Source organism: Melozone crissalis, unplaced genomic scaffold, assembly GCF_028551555.1.
Source record: "Melozone crissalis strain CALT ecotype California unplaced genomic scaffold, PUWL_Pcris_2 ptg000222l_1, whole genome shotgun sequence".
NCBI lineage: Eukaryota > Metazoa > Chordata > Aves > Passeriformes > Passerellidae > Melozone > Melozone crissalis.
Window position 1 is genome coordinate 44,090 of NW_026535985.1, and position 23,075 is coordinate 67,164.

General features: G+C 48.0%; 1 protein-coding gene across 1 annotated transcript in view; it reads right to left on the bottom strand.

Annotated features, from left to right (window-relative positions):
- Positions 1-23,075, bottom strand: part of R3HDM2 (R3H domain containing 2) — a 65,811-nt gene that overhangs the window by 2,019 nt on the left and 40,717 nt on the right. The window contains exons 13-23 of the mRNA XM_054294207.1: positions 21,083-21,237; positions 17,946-18,035; positions 15,767-16,012; positions 14,290-14,416; positions 13,094-13,329; positions 11,530-11,684; positions 9,369-9,469; positions 7,409-7,578; positions 5,250-5,397; positions 2,679-2,779; positions 2,505-2,589 (exon numbers count right to left, since the gene is read on the bottom strand). Of these exons, the coding sequence (XP_054150182.1) occupies positions 2,505-2,589; positions 2,679-2,779; positions 5,250-5,397; positions 7,409-7,578; positions 9,369-9,469; positions 11,530-11,684; positions 13,094-13,329; positions 14,290-14,416; positions 15,767-16,012; positions 17,946-18,035; positions 21,083-21,237 (1,614 nt within the window). The remainder of the gene's footprint in view (positions 1-2,504; positions 2,590-2,678; positions 2,780-5,249; positions 5,398-7,408; positions 7,579-9,368; positions 9,470-11,529; positions 11,685-13,093; positions 13,330-14,289; positions 14,417-15,766; positions 16,013-17,945; positions 18,036-21,082; positions 21,238-23,075) is intronic.

Here is a 23,075-nt window from a genome sequence, read left to right on the forward strand (position 1 = left end):
CCTGTGCCCACATTTCTGGTTTTCCTTCAGGAGGGGACGTGGTTCCCAAATCCCTCTGCAGCCCCAGTCCCTGTCTTGTGGTATGCAAACCCCTCTGCAGCTCCAGTTCCTGCCCTGTGGTACCCAAATCTCTTTGCAGTTCCCAGCTCCTGCCCTGTGGTTCCCAAATCTCTTTGCAGCTCCCACCGCCAGCCCCTGTGGTTCCCAGATCTCTCTGCAGCTCAGAGAGATCAACCCTTTCCTCTGGTTCCCAAATCCCTGTGCAGCTCCAGCCCCTGTGGCTCCCAAATCTCTGCAGCTCCAGCCCGTGTGGTTCCTAAATCCCTGTGCAGCTCCAGCCCCTGTGGTTCCTAAATCCCTGTGCAGCTCAGCTCCTTTCCTCTGGTTCCCAAATCCCTGTGCAGTTCCCAGCTCCAGCCCCTGTGGTTCCCAAATCCCTGTGCAGCTCCTGGCTGCAGCCCTGGGCTCGGTTGAGGATTCTTTGCTAATATTAACGTGGCACGTGGGGACCCTGCCAGGGCCGGGGGGGAGGCAGCGCTTAAAGGGCCCCTGTGAGCAGCAGCTGCTGCTGGGGACACTGAGGGGACACTGGGGACAGGCCTGTGACACTGAGAGGACACCGGGGACAAGTCTGTGACACTGAGGGGACACCAGGGACAGTCCTGAGGGCACTGAGAGACACTGGGGACAGGCCTGTGACACTGAGGGGACACTGGGGACAGGCCTGGGGACACTGGGGTGACACCAGGGACAGGCCTGGGGACACTGGGGGGATACTGGGGACAGGCCTGTGACACTGAGGGGACACTGGGGACAGGCCTGGGGATACTGAGGGGACACCGGGGACAGGCCTGTGACACTGAGGGGACACCAGGGACACCGAGGGGACACCAGGGACAGGCCTGTGACACTGAGGGGACACCAGGGACACTGAGGGGACACCAGGGACAGGCCTGGGGACACTGAGGGGACACCAGGGACAGGCCTGTGACACTGAGGGGACACCAGGGACACTGAGGGGACACCGGGGACAGGCCTGGGGACACTGAGGTGACACTGGGGACAGGCCTGGGGGCTCCAGAGGCTCCTGGCTCCAGCTCCTGCAGCCCCCAAATCCCTCTGCAGCTCCTGGCTCTGCCTCATGGTCCTCAAATCCCTCTGCAGCTCAGCCCCTTTCCTCTGGTTCCCAAATCCTTCTGAGGCTCCAGTTCCTGCTCTGTGGCACCCAAATCTCTTTGCAGTTCCCAGCTCCAGCCCTTGCTCTGTGGTACTCAAATCTCTTCAGCTCAGCCCCTTCCCTGTGGTTCCCAAATCCCTCTGCAGCCCCAGCCCCCTTCCTCTGGTCCCTCCCTTCCCCAGGACCAGTGGAGACACCCTGGGCATGGACAGAAAGCATCACTGGAACCTTCAGCCCTCAGAGCCACCCTCCCAAATCTCCAAAAATTTGGGATTTGAAGGTGCAGGACCCACGCAGTCACCTTTCCCACCCATGGAACCTTCAGCCTTCACTGGAACCTTCAGCCCTCAGAGCCACCCTGGGAGATCCCAAATCTCCAAAAGTTTGGGATTTGTCGCTGCAGGAGCCACGGGAAAGGGAAGCAGGAGGGGGAAGAGAGACTGGGGAATGAGATCTCAGAGTGTGACACTCACTTTGTGCTGAGAAAGAGGAAGAAAATTCCAGCTCTGCCAGCTCCACCTGCTCCATCATTTCCACCCTCCAAAACCAGCACAGGGACTAGCAGGAACCCCAAAACCAGCACAGGGACTGGCAGGAACCCTCCAAAACCAGGACAGGGACTGGCAGGAACCCTCCAAACCTCCAAAACCAGTACAGGGAGTGGCAGGAACTCCAAAACCAGCACAGGGACTGGTTGGAACTCCAAAAGAAGCACAAGGACTGGCAGGAACCCCAAAACCAGCTCAGGGAGTGGCAGGGAATGGCAGGAACCCCAAAACCAGCACAGGGACTGGCAGGATCCCCAAAACCAGCTCAGGGACTGGCAGGATCCCCAAAACCAGCTCAGGGACTGGCAGGGACTGGCAGGAACCCCCCAAAACCAGCACAGGGAATGGCAGGAGCCCTCCAAAACCAGCCCAGGGCTCTGTGGGATGCTGGAAACGGCACCTGGAGTCTCCAACCCCCATTTTTGGGGACATCAGAGGACAAACAGAGGCTGGAGGGGGTCACTTGCAGCCTGGACCCACCAAATCTCCAAAACCAGCAAAGGGACTGGCAGGAACCCTCCAAACCTCCAAAACCAGCACAGGGACTGGCAGGAACTCTTCAAAACCAGGACAGGGACTGGCAGGAACCCTCCAAATCTCCAAAACCAGCACAGGAACCCTCCAAACCTCCAAAACCAGCTCAGGGACTGGCAGGGAATTGCAGGAACCCTCCAAAACCAGCCCAGAGCTCTGTGGGATGCTGGAAACGGCACCTGGAGTCTCCAACCCCCATTTTTGGGGACATCAGAGGACAAACAGAGGCTGGAGGTGTCACTTGCCTACGTCACTCGTGCCCAGGTCGGTGGACGCCGATTTCAGGGCCTGCCTCTTGCTCCTGTTGCCGTGCTTCATGCCAGCCTGGCCCTGCAAGGAGACAAATGTCCCCGTGTCACCTCGGGGGACGTGGTGGCCTCAGAGAGGCGCAGGGCAGGGCACAGCTGGCCCGGCTGTACCTGGTGTCCTGTGTAGCTGGGCTGGTTGTGCAGCAGAGGAGGGGGACACAGCGACAGGTTGTACTGCAGAGGTTGGCCCAGCAGCGAGTACCGCCCGTCACCTGCACGAGGAGAAATTTTTGGGGAATATCACAGCATTCCTGACATTGTGATATTTCCCGGATCCCAGGGAATCTCACAGCATTGCTGTCATTGTGATATTTCCTGGATCCCAATATCACAGCATTCCTGACATTGTGATATTTCCCAGATCCCAGGAAATCTCACAGCATTCCTGACATTGTGATATTTCCCAGATCCCAGGAAATCTCACAGCATTCCTGTCATTGTGATATTTCCTGGGAAAATCCTCTTTGCCCAGGATTGCTTCTCCTGAGAAGCCTCAGAGAAAAAAAGTAAATAATAATTATCTGATTTTTTCTCCTGTGTTTTGCTGCTCTGGAATGTGTTTGGAGATTGGTTACCAATAGGTGAATGCTTGATTGGTTTCATTAGAATTGTTTTTAATTAATGACCAATCACCATCATGAGGAGCCAGAGTTTGTGTGGGGATCCCAGGGAATATCACAGGATTCCTGTCATTGTGATATTTCCTGGAAAAATCCTCTTTGTCCAGGATTGCTTCTCCTGGGAAGCTGAAAAGGCTCAGAGAAAAATGTAAATAATAATTATCTGATTTTTCTCCTGGTTTTTGCTGCTTTGGAATGTGGTCTGGAGATTCTTTACCAACATGTTTGATTGGTTTCATGAGAATTGTTTTTAATTAATGACCAATCACCATCCAGCTGTGTCAGGACTTGGGAAGGAGTCATAGGTTTTTATTATAATTCTTTGTAACCTTCTGTCTGTATCCTGGCTCTATTCTTTAGTATAGTTTAGTATAGCATTCTATAATATAATGTAATGTAATGTGATATAATGTAATATCATATCATATTGTATCACATAATATCATATCTCATATAATACACTCTGATATACTGTACTATCATATACTGTAAAATAATATACCTATACTATAATAACATGATATAACATAATATAACATAACATAATATAATAAAAACCATATCATAATCATATCACATGTTACATCAAATGTAATATACGATAATATAATATACTATAATATATTATACTATAATATACTATACTATAACATAACATGATATAATATAACATAATATCACATCATATGATATATGATATTATGTGATATAATGTGGCATAATATAATATAGTATAATATAATAATATGATCTGATATATCATATAACATATCATATGTCATATCATATCTCATATAAAATAACATAATATAATGTGACATAATGTGATAAAATGTGATATATCACATAATATCATATATATAATATAATCATATCATATATGTAAGTCATATAATATGTCATATCACATCATCATATATGTCATCATAAATATGATATGATATAATATAATATAATATAATATAATATAATATAATCATATTATATCAAATCAGCCTTCTGAGTACATGGACTCACATTCACCTCTCCCCTCACACATCCCCACCCCAGGGCTGTCCCAGGATCTCTGTGCTGTTTCCCCACCCCAAACCCCCATTCAGCAGCACTGGGAGCCAAACCCCGCTGCCCCCTGCCCTGGCTGACCCCTGGAGGAGGAGGAGGAGGAGGAGGAGGAGGAGGAGGAGGAGGAGGAGGGAGCCTCCCTTACTGATGCTGGCAAGGGTTTATTTACAAACTACCAACGAGACGGGGCTGCTGCTGAAAGCGCCTCGAGCTGTTTTATTTTCCAGCATCAGTCTCATTCCATGGTTATGACAATGGGAAGATGCTACCAGCTCACATCCCAGGCAGCAGACAAAAAACTTAATGTTACAACTCACTTTGTAACTTTTTTTATCAATCACACAAAGCAAAAGCACATTGACAGCAGTTCTATCCAATCACCATAAGCAATGCGCCTTTGGTTAAAACAATGCTTGCTTATTTCCAAAACAATACCTGCTTGTGAGCCTTAAAACACAACGCACAGAGCTCCATTATTAAGCTTCAAACTTCCTAATATCTTGCTAGATAAACTTTTCTGTAGCTTAGGGAGTTATTCTAGACAAGCATTAATACACAGATTATATATTATATATAATATATTATTATATATTATATATACATAATATATGTTTTATATCTATATAGTATCTAGAATATCTGTATATAAATATATATAATTATATATTTATCTATATATTATATATAAAATAGATATTATATATATAGCATTATATATAGCATATATATAAATATATACTATATATAATGCTATACATATAATATATATAATATAAATATAATATATATTATATCTATACATATAATATATATAAAGAGAATAATAGAGGATGTCTCTCCTATTATTTTATTTGCCTTTGCTTTTCTACAGTTTAAATACTTTTCCTGCTGACCTATCCCATGGCTGCTGCTTAGCTCTGCTCACAGTTCTGCTGTATCTGAGTCCTGCCTTTTGCAGCTTTCCCCAAACGCTCTGAATTTGCAGATTCCCAGAGCTTACCTTGTGCAGGGCCCATGGGCCTGGGGGGGAACTGTGTGAGCACGGGCAGGGGGCTCAGCCCCGGGCACACGCCGCCCAGGTTGGTGACGGGCGACGGCGTCGGCGACTGCGTGGGGGACGTGATGGGGCTGCTCAGCTGGGTGCTGGCCTGGGATGGAGGGGGGAGACAGGGTCAGACAGCCCAGGGCTGGGGACAGCTCACACGCCCAGCCTGGGTCACAACCGACACAAAAAACAACCTCCTTTCTCTCACAATATACCATTCAATCCAATCCAATCCAATCCATTTCAATTCATTTCAATTCAATTCATTTCATTTCAATTCAATTCAATTCAATTCAATTAATTTCAATTCAATTCAATTCCATTCAATCCAATCCAATCCAATTCAATTCAATTCAATTCAATTCAATTCAATTCAATTCAATCCAATTCCATTCAATTCAATTCAATTCAATTCAATTCAATTCAATTCAATTCAATTCAATAATGTTCCAGATTGGCAAGGCAAGATGTGTTCTATTACCATTTTTGGTAATAGAATACCAAAACTGGGCAGTTTTGCAGTTTTCCTTATCTCTTCCACAATCACACCTCCCTCAGGGGGCACATCTGCTGATAGCCATTGAATGTCAGTGCATGGCTGATAAGAACTACAGCATCCCATTGGGAGATGTGAGCCCAGAGGGAGGAGCCAAGCATTCCTGCCTGGATATAATCTGAGATTTCAAACATTCCTACCCAGATACAATCAGAGATTTCAAACATTCCTACCTGGATGTAATCTGAGATTTCAAACATTTCTACCTGGATACAACCTGAGATTTAAATCATTCCTATCTGGATAGAATCTGAGATTTCAAACATTCCTACCTGGATACAATCTGAGATTTCAAACATTCCTACATGCCCACCCTGGGTCACAACTGACACAAAATAAAAACCTCCATTCTCTCACAATATACCATTCACCTCCCTCCAAGGAGATAAACTGAAGCTTAAAATAAACAATCTACATTTCCTATACTTTCATTCATCTACATTCACTCACTTTTATTTCTCATTCCCTCTCACATACAACAAGACAACAATCAGGTACCTTTTGCTTTAAAATCTCAGACGTTATTGGCCATTTCAAGGTGCTCTTGGATCCCACACCCCTGAGTCTCTTGAGTTTGCTACTCTCAACCTTTAAACCTATGTGCCCGTTGAGTTTTCTACTCCCAGCCTAGCAGCTTCTAAGCCTAGGTGCTCTTGAGTTTGCTACGCTCAGCTCAGCAGGTTTAAGCCTGCATGCTCTTGAGTTTGCTACTCGGCCTAGCAGCTTCTAAACCTCAGTGCTCTTGAGTTTGCTACTCTCAGCCTTGCATCCTTTAAGCCTGGCTGCTCTTGAGTTTGCTAATCTCAGCTTAGCAGCTCTTGAGTTTGCTACTCAGCCTAGCAGCTTCTAAGCCTGGCTGCTCTTGAGTTTGCTACTTGGCCCAGCAGCTTTTGAGCCTCAATGTTCTTGAGTTTGCTACTCTCAGTCTAGAACCTTTAAACCTAAGTGCTCTTGAATTTCCTACTCTCAGCCTAGCACGTTCTAAGCCTAGGTGCTCTTGAGCTTGCTACTCTCAGCCTAGGCGCCCTTGAGTTTGCTATTCTCAGCCTAGCAGGTTTAAGCCTGGCTGCTCTTGAGATTGCTAATCTCAGCCTAGCAGCTTCTAAACTCTTGAGTTTGCTACTCTCAGCCTAGAACCTTTAAACCTAGGTGCTCTTGAGTTTGCTACTCTCACCTTAGCAGGTTTAAGCCTGGCTGCTTTCGAGTTTGGTACTCAGCCCAGCAGCTTTTAAGCCTCAGTGCTCTTGAGTTTGCTACTCTCAGCTTAGCAGCTCTTGAGTTTTCTACTCTCAGCCTTGCAGCCTTTAAGCCTGGCTGCTCTTGAGTTTGCTAAACTCAGCCTAGCAGCTTTTAAGCTCTTGAGTTTTCTACTCTCAGCCTAGAACCCTTAAACCTAGGCGCTCTTGAATTTCCTACTCTCAGCCTAGATACTCTTGAGTTTGCTACTCTCAGCTTAGCAGCTTTTAAGCCTAGCCTCAGCCAGCCCTGCCCCAAAAGCTGAGCTGCCTCCTCCCAGCCCTTTCCAGCCCCTCCCAGTCCCTCCCAGTGCCCCCAGTACCTGAGCAGTGCTGTCGGGGTTGTAGAGGTCTCCAGGCTTCTGCCCCCTCTGCTCCAGGCTGTAGTACTTACAGTGGCTCCACTGCACCACGGGCGGGTTCTGGGGGGCCTGGGGGCCGTTGGGGACATTCAGCTGCATCACCACCACGCCAGGGCCTGATGGGGACACCCCTGGGGACACACACAGGGCTGTGTGGCCCCGGTTCTGCTGCTGTGGGACACAGAGCACCTCCCTGTCCCTGCTACTCTCACCCTTCCTGCCCCACAGTCCCACTCTGGGCTCTCTCTCCTCTGCCACTCGTGATTTTTCCAGGTTGGAAAAGCCCCACCAGGACCCTCTGGGGATCCCTCTCCGATAGCAAAGGTTACACCTGGGAGTGATGGTGTTTAATGCAGGAGAAACGGGAGCCAAGGTGAGGGATGGCAGCTCAGTGACAGCTCTGAGCATCTCCACAAAACTCCAGGCACAGATCCAGGTCCAGATCCATCATCCCAGCTCAGATCCTGCTCCAGGCCCCCACCTCCATCATCCCAGCTCAGATCCTGCTCCAGACCCAAATTTCCATCATCCCAGATCAGATACAGGTCCAGATTCATCATCCCAGCTCAGATCCTACTCCAGACCCAAATTTCCATCATCCCAGATCAGATACAGGTCCAGATTCATCATCCCAGCTCAGATCCTGCACCAGGCCCAGATCTCCATCATCCCAGCTCAGATCCTGCAGCTCCCCAAGCCCAGACCTCCATCATCCCAGCTCAGATCCAGGTTCAGAGCCATCATCCCAGCTCAGATCCTGCTCCAGGCCCAGACCTCCATCATCCCAGCTCAGCTCCTGTCGCTCACCAAGCCCAAACCTCCATCACCCCAGCTCAGATCCAGGCCCAAATTTCCATCATTCCACTTCAGATCCAGGTCCAGATTCATCATCCCAGCTCAGATTCTGCACCAGACCCAGACCTCCATCATCCCAACTTAGATCGAGGCCCAGACCTCTATGATCCCAGCTCAGATCTTGCTCCAGACCACCAGGCCCAGATCTCCATCATCCCAGCTCAGATCCAGGTCCAGATTCATCATTCCAGCTCAGATCCTGGTCCAGGCCCAAATTTCCATCATCCCAGCTCAGATCCTGCACTAGGCCCAGATCTCCATTATCCCAGTTAAGATCCAGCACCAGGTCCAGATCCATCATCCCAGCTCAGATCCTGTACCTCACGAAGCCCAGACCTCCATCATCCCAGTTTAGCTTCTGCTTCACCTCACTAGGCCCAGACCTCCATCGTCTCAGCTCAGATCCTGCACCAGGCCCAGACCTCCATCATCCCAGCTCAGATCCTGCACCAGGCCCAGACCTCCATCATCCCAGCTCAGATCCTACAGCTCCCCAAGCCCAGACCTCCATCATCCCAGCTCAGATCCAGGCCCAGACCTCCATCATCCCAGCTCAAATCCTGCTCCAGGCCCAAATTTCCATCATCTCAGCTCAGATCCAGGCCCAGATACATCATCCCGGCTCAGATCCTGTACCTCACCAAGCTCAAACCTGCATCATCCCAGTTTAGCTTCTGCTCCACCTCACCAGGCCCAGACCTCCACGATCCCAGTTCAGATCCAGGCCCAGATCCCTCATCCCAGCTCAGCTCCTGTCCCTCACCAAGCCCAAATCTCCATCACCCCAGCTCAGCTCCTGCCCCAGCTCACTCCCAGCAGCTGTGACAGGGAGCAGGACTCCCCAACCTCCCCATCTGCAGTTTTTCCCCTCTCTCACCACCCCACAGCCCCCCCAGCTCCCTCCACCCTGTGCCCACCCTGGCAGGGAGATGCCAGCACCCCCCAGTGCCCCGCCCTGACCATTCCCCTGGCACAGCATCTTGGCTGTGAAGTGGCACCTCCAGAGCCCAAAGGCTGGTGCCACCTCTGGAGGGGGTGCCAGCCTTGCCCAGTGCCCCCCTGGTACCTGAATACTGCTGCTGCATCTGGGGAGGGCTGCAGGGCGCCGGCGACTGGGGCATCTGGTACTGCTCGGAGCCTGGGGGCTGCAGGAACCCCACGGACGGGCTGGGGAGCACAGAGGGCAGGTCAGCATTCAGGAGGGGTTTGGGAACCCAAATCCCTCTGGATACCCTGGAGACCCTGCCCAGGGGGCTCAGAGACCTTGGCACAGAGCACAAGACCCCTGGGACTGCGATTTAGCCCTTGGAAAAAATCATTCCCAACCTTTATATGAAGGACTACAAGTCAAGAAAGTTTGAGTAGAATGATAGGGAATTTATCACAGGGTGAAAAATGGATTTTTTGGGGTTTTTAGAATGGGGGTTCAAGAGGCAAGGTGGAGGAATGTGGGCTTGTCCTGCCTTTCTCCTTCTTCTTCTTGGTCTCCATTTTCTGGGTGATGGTGGCACTTTGGGATTGGTTTAGAGTAGAAGCTCACTGTCTAACACAGGTGATAGGTATTGGAAAATTATTGTAAATAAAGTACAGGTAGTTTTTAGTATAAAAAACCAACACCACCCCAAGGGCTGGAAACCATTGCCAGCTTTGTGTGAGGAGTTACAAGCCATAAGAATTTGAGTAAAATTATAGTGAATTAATGACAGGGCGAAAATGTAGAATTTTGGGGATTTAGAATGGGGGTTCAGGAGGCAAAATGGAGGAATTTGGGCATGTCCAGCCTTTCTCCTTCTTACTCTTGGCCTCCATCTCCTGCTGTGATGGTGGCATTTTGGGAGTGGTTTAGAGTAGAAGCTCACTGTCTAACACAGGTGATAGGTATTGGAAAGTAATTGTAAATATGTTATATTTAGAATAGAGGCTCACTGTCTAACATAGGTGATGTGTGTTGGAAATTAAATGTAAATAAAGTACAGGTAGTTTTTAGTATTAAAAACTAACACCACCCCAAGGGCTGGAAACAATCACCAGCTTTGTGTGAGGAGTTACAAGACACAAGAGTTTGAGTAGAATGACAGTGAATCAATCACAGGGTAAAAATGTAGAATTTTGGGGTTTTTAGTATGGGGGTTCAGGAGGCAAGATGGAGGAACGTGGGCTTGTCCTGTCCTTCTTCTCCTGCTTCTTCTTCTGCTGTGATGGTGCCACTTCTGGATTGATTTAGAATAGAAACTCACTGTCTAACATAGGTGATAGGTGTTTGGAATTAATTGTAAATATTGTACAGGTAGTTTTTAGTATAAAGAACTAACACCACCCCAAGGGCTGAAAATAACCTCCAGCTGTTTGTGTGTTGTATTTTTACACCAATCCCAGCTTTTCCCAAGGCTCCAGCTCAAACCCTGCTGTGCCTGTGGAAGTTTCTCTTTTTCTGATTCCCACACCCAGCTCCCTCTTTGCTGGCATGGCTGGGCACACAGCAGCTTCACCCCCTGGTGCTCAGGAAGGGATCCAGGATGGACAAGCTCAGGGAGGAGCAGAACTTGTGACCACAGGAGCAGAAAACAGAATCACAGAATCTCCCAAGCTGGAAGATCACAAGGATCCCTGACTCCTGCCCTTGACAGGACACCCCAAACCCCCCAAAACTGTGGGCACAGCTCCCTTTTCACCCCCTGCCAGCTGCCAGAGCTTTACCTGGTGCCATTCTGCTGGGCAGTTTCCAACATTATAAACCCTTTAACATCTTATTAATGAAGTTTCCTACATACAAACCCCTCACCATCTTATCAATGAAGTTTTCTACATTATAAACCCCTCACCATCTTATTAATGAAGTTTCCTACATTATAAACCCCTCACCATCTTATTAATGAAGTTTTCTACATTATAAACCCCTCACCATTTTATCAATGAAGTTTCCTACATTATAAACCCCTCACCATCTTATTAATGAAGTTTCCTACATTATAAACCCCTCACCACCTTATCAATAGTTCCCTACATTATAAACCCTTCACCACCTTATCAAGGCAGTTTCTCACAACTCACAACCCTTACAAGTATAAAAGCATAAATTTATGATTTTTCTCCTCAATCTCTGCATATTGTATTTTTACATCAATCCCAGCTTTTCCCAAGCCTCCTGCCCTTGACAGGACACCCCAAACCCCCCAAACTGTGGGCACAGCTCCCTTTTCACCCCCTGCCAGCTGCCAGAGCTTTACCTGGTGCCATTCTGCTGGGCACTGGGGATGACACTGTAGTAGATGGGCACCCCTCCAGCCTGGAGCCCGCCCTGCACAGACTGGCTGGCTGGCACCAGCACGGGCTGCTGGAAGGGCTGCTGGACCACGTTCTGGGACTCACTGGCCATGGGCACCTGGGCAGGGAGGAGAGCAGCAGGTTACAGCAACAGAGCAGGGAAAACGGCCCAAAGACACCCAGCAGGGTGAGGAGGCTCCAGGTGGGGTTTTCTGACAGCCCACAGCAACCTCCCCCTGAAACAACCCTTCCCAGAGGTTCTCCCAGCTCCAGATGGGTCCCACAGATGCCCTGGCAGCAAATCCCCACTTTTGGGGGATCCCTTGGGCCCATCCTGCCCAGCCAGAGCCCCCTGCCCAGCCCCTCAGTGCCCACCTGGTACGAAGGCAGTGGTGTGTACTGGACACACAGCAGGGTGAGGAGACTTCAGGTGGGTTTTTCTGACACTCCACAGCCCCCTCCCAGCCCTCCTGCTCCTGATGTGCCCCACAGATCCCCCCATGGATGTGTCCTCCTCATCCCTGTGAGCAAATCCCCAGCTCTGGGGCATCCCTTGGGCACATCCTGCCCAGCCAGAGCCCCCTCCCAGAGGGTCTCCCAGCTCCAGATGTGCCCCACAGATGCCCTGGGAGCAAATCCCCACTTTTGGGGGATCCCTTGGGCACATCCTGCCCAGCCCTCCTGCTCCAGATGTGTCCCACAGATCCCCTCACGGATGTGCCCTCCCCATCCCTATGAGGAAACCCCCAACTTTAGGGGATCCTTGGGCACATTCATCCCTGGGGGCACATCCAGCCCATCTTGAGCCCCCTGCCCAGCCCCTCAGTGCCCACCTGGTACCAAGGCAGTGGTGTGTACTGGACACACCAGCAGGGTGAGGAGACTCCAGGAGGGTTTTTCTGACACCCCACAGCCCCCTCCCCCTGGCACAGCCCTTCCCAGCTCTCCTGCCCCAGATGTGCCCCATAGATGCCCACATGGATGTGCCCTCCTCATCCCTATGAGGAAACCCCCAACTTTAGGGGATCCTTGGGCACATCCTGCCCAGCCTGAGCCCCCTGCCCAGCACCCCAGGCTGGGGAGCAGCAGGTGCCCAGCAGGGTGAGGAGACTCCAGGTGGGTTTTTCTGACATCCCAGAGCAATCTCCCAGCCCTCCTGCTCCAGATGTGCCCCACATGGATGGGCCCTCCTCATCCCTGTGAGCAAAGCCCCACATCTGGGGATCCCTTGGGCACATCCTACCCAGTCAGGACCCCCTCCCCAGCTCTCCAGCTCCAGATGTGCCCCACACATCCCCTCATGGATGGTCCTCCTCATCCCTGTGAGCAAATCCCCACTTTTGGGGGATCCCTTGGGCACATCCATCCCTTGGGCACATCCTGCCCAGCCCTCCTGCTCCAGATGTGTCCCACAGATCCCCACATGGACGTGCCCTCCCCATCCCTATGAGGAAACCCCCAACTTTAGGGGATCCTTGGGCCCATCCTGCCCAGCCTGAGCCCCCTGCCCAGCCGCCCAGTGCCCACCTGGTACGAGGGCAGGGCTGTGTACTGCACCATCAGCCCTTGCATCTGGCTGCCCATGCTGCTCCTCTGGGTGCTGAGCAGCCCGGGGGGCTGTGCCTGCTGCACCCCCAGCACGTTCTGCATCTGGCCCCCCAAATTGTTCCTCTGGCTGCCGAGGAGCCCGGGGGGCTGAGCCTGCTGCACCCCCACCACGCCTTGGTAGCTCTGCTGCTGGTTGGACATCATGGGCTGTAAACCTGCCACGACAGGGTTGGAACGGAGTCACTTCATGGGTGGACAGGGGAAATGACAACAAATTTGAGATTTGGGGAATAAATAACCCCAAATTTCAAATTTAGGGAATAAATAACCCTAGATTTAGGGAATAAATAACCTCAGATTTAGGGAATAAATAACCCCAGATTTAGGGAATAAATAACCTCAGATTTAAAATTTAGGGAATAAATAACCCCAGATTTAGGGAATAAATAGCCCCAAATTTAAAATTTAGGGAATAAATAACCCTAGATTTAGGGAATAAATAACCTCAGATTTAAGATTTAGGGAATAAATAACCCCAAATTCAAGATTTAGGGAATAAATATCCTCAGATTTAAAATTCAGGGAATAAATAACCTCAGATTTAAGATTTAGGGAAAAAATAACCCCAGATTTAAGATTTAGGGAATAAATAACGCCAGATTTAAGAATTAGGGAATAAATAACACCAAATTCAAGATTTAGGGAATAAATAACCCCAAATTTAAGATTTAGGGAACAAATAGCCCCAAATTTAAGATTTAGGGAATTAATAACCCCAAATTTAAGATTTAGGGAATAAATAACCCCAAATTTAAGATTTAGGGAATCAAATCCTGCTTTTGCCCCCCACCTCCTGCTGAAGAGAGGGGAAAGCAGGAGCAGATTTAAACACACCCAAGGGAAGCTCCTGGCTCTAAATTCGCTCAGTGGGGTTTAAATCCACCTCATCCCATCCCCTAGCAAGCTCAGAGGAGAGGGAGGGAAGGACACAACCCCTCTGCAGACAGACAGACAGACAGACAGACAGACAGACAGACAGACCCCAATTTCCCACCCATGAGCACCAACAACCCAACCGCAGCCAGCACAGGGGAGATCCCTGGAGCAAATAAAACCAGCAGGAATGGGAAAATTAAACCCCTTTAACCCTTTTTTAACCCTTTTTTAGCCCTTACCTGGCTGCTGGGACTGCTGGGGGAGCTGCTGGGGGCGCTGGGAGCTGTAGGCCACTGGGTGACTGAGGGGTCGGTATTGCTGGCTGGAGCTGGGGTACTGCCCAGGGGGGTAGTAAGAAACCTGAATCTGCAAAAAAATCCCAGTGGTGAGAGCACAGCAGGGATCAGGAGCAAGAAAACTGATTTTTTATATATTTTATGGAAAATATAATTTATATGTATTTTATGGAAAGTGTAATTTATATATGTTTTACGGAAAATATAATTTATATTTTATGAGAAAGCCTTTTGTTCGGTTTTCTTTTCTCTCCTGAGAAGCTGAGAGGCCTCAGAAATGAAATGTAAATAATGTAAATGATGCGTAAATAATGATTTTTCTGGTTTGTTTCTCCTGTGTTTTGCTGCTCTGGAATGTGATTGGAGATTTTTTTATTTGGACTTCATGACCAATCATGGTCAGGCTGTGTCAGGACTCTGGAAGGGGTTAAGAGCTTTTCATTATCAATTCTTTGTAGCCTTCTGTCTGTATCCTATCTCTATTCTTTAGTGTATTAATATAATATAATATAATATAATATAATATAATATATATAATATAATATAATATCATATCATACGATATATCATATCATATCACATCACATCATATCATATCTCATACCACACCATGCAATGTAATGTAATGTAATATAAAATATAATATAATATCGTATCATATCATATAATATTGTTTTGTATAATGTAATGTAATGTAATATAATGTAATATAATAATAAATTAGCCTTCTAAGAACATGAAGTCAGACTCTCAAACCCCCTCCTCAGCAACCTCAGGCCTGCCAGCTCTGGGGATATCCCCAGACATATATATGTCAATATGATATGATATGATATGATATGATATGATATGATATAATATAATACAATATTGTATAATATCATACAATATTGTATAATATAATATTGTATAATTTAATATAATATAATAAAGTATGATATGAGATAAGGTAAGGTAAGGTAATGTAATGTAATGTAATATAATATCATATCATATAATATCATATTGTATAATAACATATTGTATAATAGAATATAATATTGTATAACATATTGTATAATAGAATATAATATTGTATAATATAATATCATATAGTATGATATGAGATAATGTAATGTAATATAATATAATATCATATCATGTAATATAATATAATACAATATAATACAATGTAATATAATACAATATAGTAGAATTATATCATATAGTATAATAACATATTGTATAATAGAATATAATATTGTATAATATAATATCATATAGTATGATATGAGATAATGTAATGTAATGTAATGTAATGTAATGTAACGTGATATAATGTAATGTAATGTCATATAGTAATAAATCACCCTTCTAAGAGCACGCATTCAGACTCAATTCCGCAGGGACCCCTCCCCAGGCCCCCCTCCTGCCCCGGTACCTGCTGAGGGGGCTGGATGTAGCCCTGGGGCTGCAGCACCGGCTGGCTGGGGGCCGAGTGCCCCGAGGCAGAGTAGCTGGAGGTGGGGATGGGCTGCCCAGGGGGGGCTGCCATGATGAACCCCGGCTGCTGCGGGTGCTGGGACAGCAGCGACGGCTGGAACATCCCCGACGAGGGGTCCGGAGCTTCTGTGGAGCCCTGGCGGCTCAGGCTGATCTGCCCGAAGGGGCTGCTGAGCTCGTCGGCCTGGAGCGGGGTAAGGATGGAGGAGATGGGACAAAAGCAGCCAAGAGCAGTGGGACACAGCTCTGCTGGTAATACAGACCCTTTCTCCCAGACAAGCCCCCCAAACACAGAGCAGGACATGGGACACGCCAGCTGAGCTCGTCGGCCTGCAACGGGGCAAGCATGGAGCAGGTGGGACAAAAGGAGCACTAGGACACAGCTCTGCTGGTAATACAGACCCCTTCTCCCAGAGAAACCCCCCAGACACGAGCCACAGACCCAGAGCAGGACATGGGACACGCCAGCTGAGCTCAGCAGCCTGCAACGGGGCAAGCATGGAGGAGGTGGGACAAAAAGGGCAGCAGGACACAGCTCTGCTGGTAATACAGACCCCCTCTCCCAGAGAAGCCCCCCAAACATGAGGCACAGACCCAGAGCAGGACATGGGACACGCCAGCTGAGCTCGTCGGCCTGCAACGGGGCAAGCATGGAGCAGGTGGGACAAAAGGAGCACTAGGACACAGCTCTGCTGGTAATACAGACCCCTTCTCCCAGAGAAACCCCCCAAAAGCGCCCCAAAAGCCCCCCAAACATGAGGTACAGAGCAGGACAGGGTGACATGCCAGGTGAGCTCAGCAGGACATGGGACATGCCAGCTGAGCTTGTTGGTCTGGAGTGGGGCAAGGATGGAGGAGGTGGGACAAAAAGAGCCACGACCAGCAGGACACAGCTCTGCCGGTTAATGCACACCCCTTGTCCCAGAGGAGCCCCCCGAAAGCCCCCAAACATGAGCCACAGACCCAGAGCAGGACAGGGGGACGCCATTCCCAAAAGATCCACATGGAGACCCCACAGGGGCTGGGCTGAGCCCAGGGGGCTGCCACGGCCCCCAGACCCCACAGTGAGCACAAGAACTGCTGGGGAGCTCTGCGAGCTCTGGGCTTGGGATTGGATTTGCTCTTCCCAAGGCCACCACTCCAGCACTGGCGGCCTCAAGCATCTGCTGGGGAGCTCTGGGCTTGGGATTTGCTCTTTCCAGGCTCCTTCCAACCAGCAGTGGTGGTCCCATGGCCTCAGGGATCTTTTGGGGAGCTCTGGGAGCTCTGAATTTGCTATTCCCAGGCTCTTCCCACTCAGCAGTGATGGTCCCATGGCCTCAGGAATTGCTGGGGAGCTCTGGGAGCTCTGAATTTTCTCTTCCCAAGCTCTTTCCAACCAGCAGTGGTGGTCTCATGGCCTCAGACATCTTTTTGGAAGCTCTGGGAGCTCTGAATTTTCTCTTCCCAAGCTCTTTCCACCCTTCAATGGAGGTCCCATGGCCTCAGGCATTGCTGAGGAGCTCTGGGCTTGGGATTTGCTCTTCTCAAGGCCACCAGTCCTGCAGTGGTGGCTCAGGCATCTTTTTGGAAGCTCTGGGAGCTCTGAATTTTCTCTTCCCAAGCTCCTTCCACCCTTCAATGGTGGTCCCATGGCCTCAGGCATTGCTGGGGAGCTCTGGGAGCTCTGAATTTGCTCTTCCCAGGCTCCTTCCAAACCCACCACTGAAGCAGTGGTGGTTCCATGGCCTCAAGCATCTTCTGGGGAGCTCTGGGCTTGGGATTTGCTCCTTCCAAGGCCACCAACCCAACAGTGGCAGTCCCATGGCCTCAAGCATCTGCTGGGAGCTCTGGGAGATTTGAATTTTCTCTTCCCAAGCCCTTTCCAACCAGCAGTGGAGGTCCCATGGCCTCAGGAATTGCTGGGGAGCTCTGGGAGCTCTGAATTTGCTCTTCCCAGCATCTTTCCACCCATCACTGGTGGTCCCATGGCCTCAGGGATGCCAGAGCGGGCTGGATCCCAGCCCCAGGGGTTGGGTGGGTGTGTTTGGGACACAGCTGATCAGCACAAGCTCACACGCCACAAACACAGCACAGAGCACAAGAGACACGGAGCAGAGAGGAGCTGGGGCTTGTACCAGGCTGTACTGCTGGGGTGGAGACACTGGCAGGAGGACTTGGGGGCAGGAGCTTGGAGAGTACGGAACGGGCTGCAGCGCCGGCACCGGCTACACCAGCAGAGAGGGATGGGGATGGGGGAGGAAAGGGAGGAAAAGGGAGGAAAAGGGAGGAGGAAAATGTGAGAAAAAGGGGGAGGAAAAGGAAGGGAAAGGACAGAGAAAAAAGGAGGAAAACGGAGGAAAAGGGAGGAAGGAAAGGGAGAAGGAAAAGGAAGAAGGAGAATTAAGGAAAAGGGAGGAGGAAAAGGGAGGAAAAGAAGGAGGAGGAAAAAGGAAGGAAAAGGGAGGAAAAGAAGGAAGGAAAAGAAGGGAGGAAAAGGAGGGAGGGAGGGAGGGAGGGAGGAAAGGAAGGAAGGAAAAGGGAGGAAAAGGAGGGAGGAGAAGGAGGGAAAAGGACAGAGAAAAATGGAGGAAAATGGAGGAGGAAAATGGAGGAAAAGGGAGGAAGGAAAGGGAGAAGGAAAAGGAAGAAGGAGAATTAAGGAAAAATGGAGGAGGAAAAAGGAGGAAAAGGAGGAAAAGGAGGATGTAAAGGGAGGAAAAGTAGGGAGGAAAAGTAGGGAGGAAGAGGGAGGAAGGAAAGGGAGGAAAAGGGAGGAAAAGGGGGGAGGAAAAGGAAGGGAAAGGGATGAAAAGGGGGGAGGGAGGAAGGAAAAGGGAGGAAAAGGAAGAAGGAAAGGGGAGGAGGAAAAGGAATGGAAAGGGAGGAAAAGGGGGGAGGAAAATGGAGGAAAAGGGGGGAAGAAAATTAGGGGGAAAGGGGAAGGAAAGGGAGAAGGAAGAAGGAGAATTAAGGAAAAGGGAGGAGGAAAATGAAGGAGAATGAAGGAAAAGGAGGGAGGAAAAAGGAGGAAAAGGGAGGGAGAAAGGAAAGGAAGTAAAAGGAAGAGGGAAAAGGGAGGAAAAGGAGGGAGGAAAATGATGGAAAAGGAGGGTGGAAAGCGAGAAGGAAAATTAAGGAAAAGGGAGGAGGAAAATGAAGGAGAATGGAGGAAAAGAAGGAAGGAAAAGGGAGGAAAAGTAATGAAGAAAATGATGGAAAAGGAGAGTGGAAAAGGGAGGAAAAGGAAGAAGGAAAGGGGAGGAGGAAAAGGGAGGGAAAGGAGGGAGGAAAAGGTAGGAGGAAAATGAGGGAAAAGGGGGGAAGAAAATTAGGGGAAAAGGAGAAGGAAATGGAGGGAAAAGGAGGGAAAGAGAGAAGGAAAATGAAGGAAAAGGGAGGGAAGGAAGGAAGGAAGGAAGGAAGGAAGGAAGGAAGGAAGGAAGGAAGGAAGGAAGGAAGGAGAGAAAGAAGGAACAACAAGGTTAGTCAAGTCAAGTGAGCCAACTGCAAACACAGAGGGGCTTTGCAGGGAGTTGGGGAGCACAGGAACCATTCCAGGCCAGCATCCACCATCCATCCATCCCATCAGGCACAGCCCAGCCATCTCAGGGGTCTCTGCCGTTCCCCACGGTGCTCCTTGGCCATCCCTGCACACTCACCTGCCACAGGGAGCCCTGCTTTGTCACCTGGAGCCCTTGATGGCACTAAAGCCCCTCACTGAAACCCCACCCTGAGCTTTGGGCACCAATGGTCAGTGCTGGACGGGGGGATTTGATTGGTGACACAGAAGGGACATGGGCATGGTGCATTTCCAGACCCTTCAAAACACTCAAACAGCCTGAAATCAGTTTTTCTAAGACCTAAACCCTTGGATGAGACAGTAAAACCCCTAAAACCCCCACCCTGTGCTTTGAACACCAATAATCAGTGCTGGATGGGGGCATTGATCCTTTGATTTGACCTCTGGTGACATAGAAGGGACAGGGACATGGGCATGGTGCATTTCCACACCCTTCAAAACACTCAAACAACCTGAAATCAGTTTTTTCCAGGCTCCAAACCCTTGGATGAGACAGCCTGTGCTTTGAGCACCAATGGTCAGCACTGGATGGGAGGGGTTAATCCTTTGATTTTACCTTTGGTGACACAGAAGGGACATGGGCATGGTGCCTTTCAGACCCTTCAAAACACTCAAACAACCTGAAATCAGTTTTTTCCAGGCTCTAAACCCTTGGATGAGACAGCCTGTGCTTGGGCACCAATGGTCAGCACTGGATGGGGGGGTTTGATGCTTTAATTTGACCTGTGGTGACATAGAAGGGACATGGACATGGTGCATTTCCAGACCCTTCAAAACACTCAAACAGCCTGAAATCAGTTTTCCCAGGCCCTAAATCCTTGGATGAGACAGTAAAACCCCTAAAACCCCCACCCTGTGCTTTGAACACCAATAATCAGTGCTGGATGGGGGCATTGATCCTTTGATTTGACTTTTGGATGGACATGGGCATGGTGCATTTCCAGACCCTTCAAAACACTCAAACAACCTAAAATCAGTTTTTTTCCAGGCCCCAAACCCTTGGATGAGACAGCAGAAGATCAAAACTGAAATCTAAATCTCTCCTGCTTGAATTAAAGGCATTTCCTGAGAATTTATTGATCACGTTAAGCAAACCAATAAAGAAAGAAATGTAAAATAAACAGATATCCTAGTAAAGTTAGGAAACACAAGGGATTCCTCTGGCTCTGCTTCCTCCAAGAAGCAGATTTCTAGGAGCCAAAGAAATTGATTTACAAGATGGGAGGAGGGGGCAGAAATTAGGCAGAAGATTTAGTTTGTTTGAAAAGAATGGACCTCTGTAATTCTTTGCTTTTATTGTCCTAACTCTGATTGTCCAAATTCTTATTTCTATTTTTATAACTATTTTATTACTGTTAAACTTCTAAAATTTCAACACAAGCGATTGGGGTTTTTTGCACATAGCAACGCTTCATGCCAGCAAAAAAAGCAGAACTACTGGTTCAGCAAAAAGAGCTGAATTACTTTCAGTTTGTCCAATTTTTAAGTTATTTTTTAAGCTTTTTTGGGCTGAAAATAATTCAAAAATTAGGCAAACCTTGAGTCATGATCTAAATGTCTCCTGCTTGAATTAAAGGCGTTTCCTGAGAATTTCTGTATCACGTTAAGCAAACCAATAAAGGAAGAAATATAAAATAAGCAGATTTATTGTAGTAAAGTTATCAAACGCATTTTGTGCCCTGTGGGACTCACCTGGGACATGATGGGGCTGCTGATGGGCGGCTGCTGCTGCTGCTGCTGGGCTGGGGGGAGCCCGGGGGGCTGCGGGGCCGAGCAGGGCAGGAGGGCACGGCTGGCCTGGGACGAGGGCGAGGGGCTGCAGCCCTCGGGGGCACCCAGCACCAAACCTGGAACACAGAGAGCACAGGGGGATGGAGCCAGCAGGAAATGCACCCATAGAATGTATCTGACTCTGTTCTGATTCAGAATGCTGAACAACTGCTTTATTAAAATGTATTAAATTGGACTAATATTATATAAAGGCTTCAGGGGCACCCAAACCTGCACCAAACCCAGCACCAAACCGGGAACAGAGAGCACAGGGGGATGGAGCCAGCAGGAAATGCACCTATGGCATTCATTTGACTCCATTAATTCAGAATGCTGAACAATTGCTTTATTAAACTGTATTATATTACACTAATATGATATCATATAAAGGTTTCAGGGGCACCCAGCACCAAACCTGGATCAGAGAGCACAGGGGGATGGAGCCAGCAGGAAATGCACCTATAGCATTCATTTGACTCCATTAATTCAGAATGCTGAACAATTGCTTTATTAAACTATATTATATTGGACTAATACTGTATTATATTACACTAGTACTATATTATATTAAGGCTTCAGAGGCACCAAACCTGGAGCACAAACAGAGGCACAGGGGGATGGGAGCGAGCAGGAAATGCACCTATAGCATTCATTTGACTCCACTGATTCAGAATGCTGAATAATTGCTTTATTAAACTGTATAATATTCCACTAATATTATATTATACTAATACTATATTGTATTACACTTCTATTCTATCATATCATATCATATCATATCATATCATATCATATCATATTAAGGCTTCAGGGGCACCCAGCACCAAACCTGGAACACAGAGGGCAGAGAGGGCTGGGAGCCAGCAGAAAAGAGAAGGGCACCTATAGGATGTATCTGACTCCACTGATCCAGAATGCTGAACAATTGCTTTATTAAACTGTATTATATTCCACTAATACTATATTATATTCCACTAATACCATATTATATAAAGGTTTCAGGGGCACCCAGCACCAAACCTGGAACACAAACAGAGAGAGCACAGAGGGATGGGAGCCAGCAGAAAAGCAGCAGGTAACAGGGGAAAAAAGGGGAAGGCATGGATAGGATGTATCTGACTGCACTGATTCAGCATGCTGAATAATTGCTTTATTAAACTATATTATATTACATAATTATTAATATATTAATGTAATATAATATACATTAATATTAATATAATACATTATATTAATGCCTCAGGGACACCAAACCTAGAACACAGAGGGATGGGATCCAGCAGAAAAGGGAAGGCACCCATAGGATGTATCTGACCCCATTGATTCAGAATGCTGAACAATTGCCTTATTAAACTGTATTATATTCCACTAATATTATATTATACTAATACTATATTGTATTACACTTCTATTCTATTCTATTCTATTATCATATCATATCATATCATATCATATCAAGGCTTCAGGGGCACCCAGCACCAAACCTGGATCAGAGAGCACAGGAGGATGGAGCCAGCAGGAAATGCACCTATAGCATTCATTTGGCCCCATTAATTCAGAATGCTGAACAATTGCTTTATTAAACTATATTATATTGGACTAATACTGTATTATATTACACTAATACTATATTATATTAAGGCTTCAGAGGCACCAAACCTGGAGCACAAACAGAGGCACAGGGGGATGGGAGCGAGCAGGAAATGCACCTATAGCTTTCATTTGACTCCACTGATTCAGAATGCTGAATAATTGCTTTATTAAACTGTATAATATTCCACTAATATTATATTATACTAATACTATATTGTATTACACTTCTATTCTATCATATCATATCATATCATATCATATCATATCAAGGCTTCAGGGGCACCCAGCACCAAACCTGGAACACAGAGGGCAGAGAGGGCTG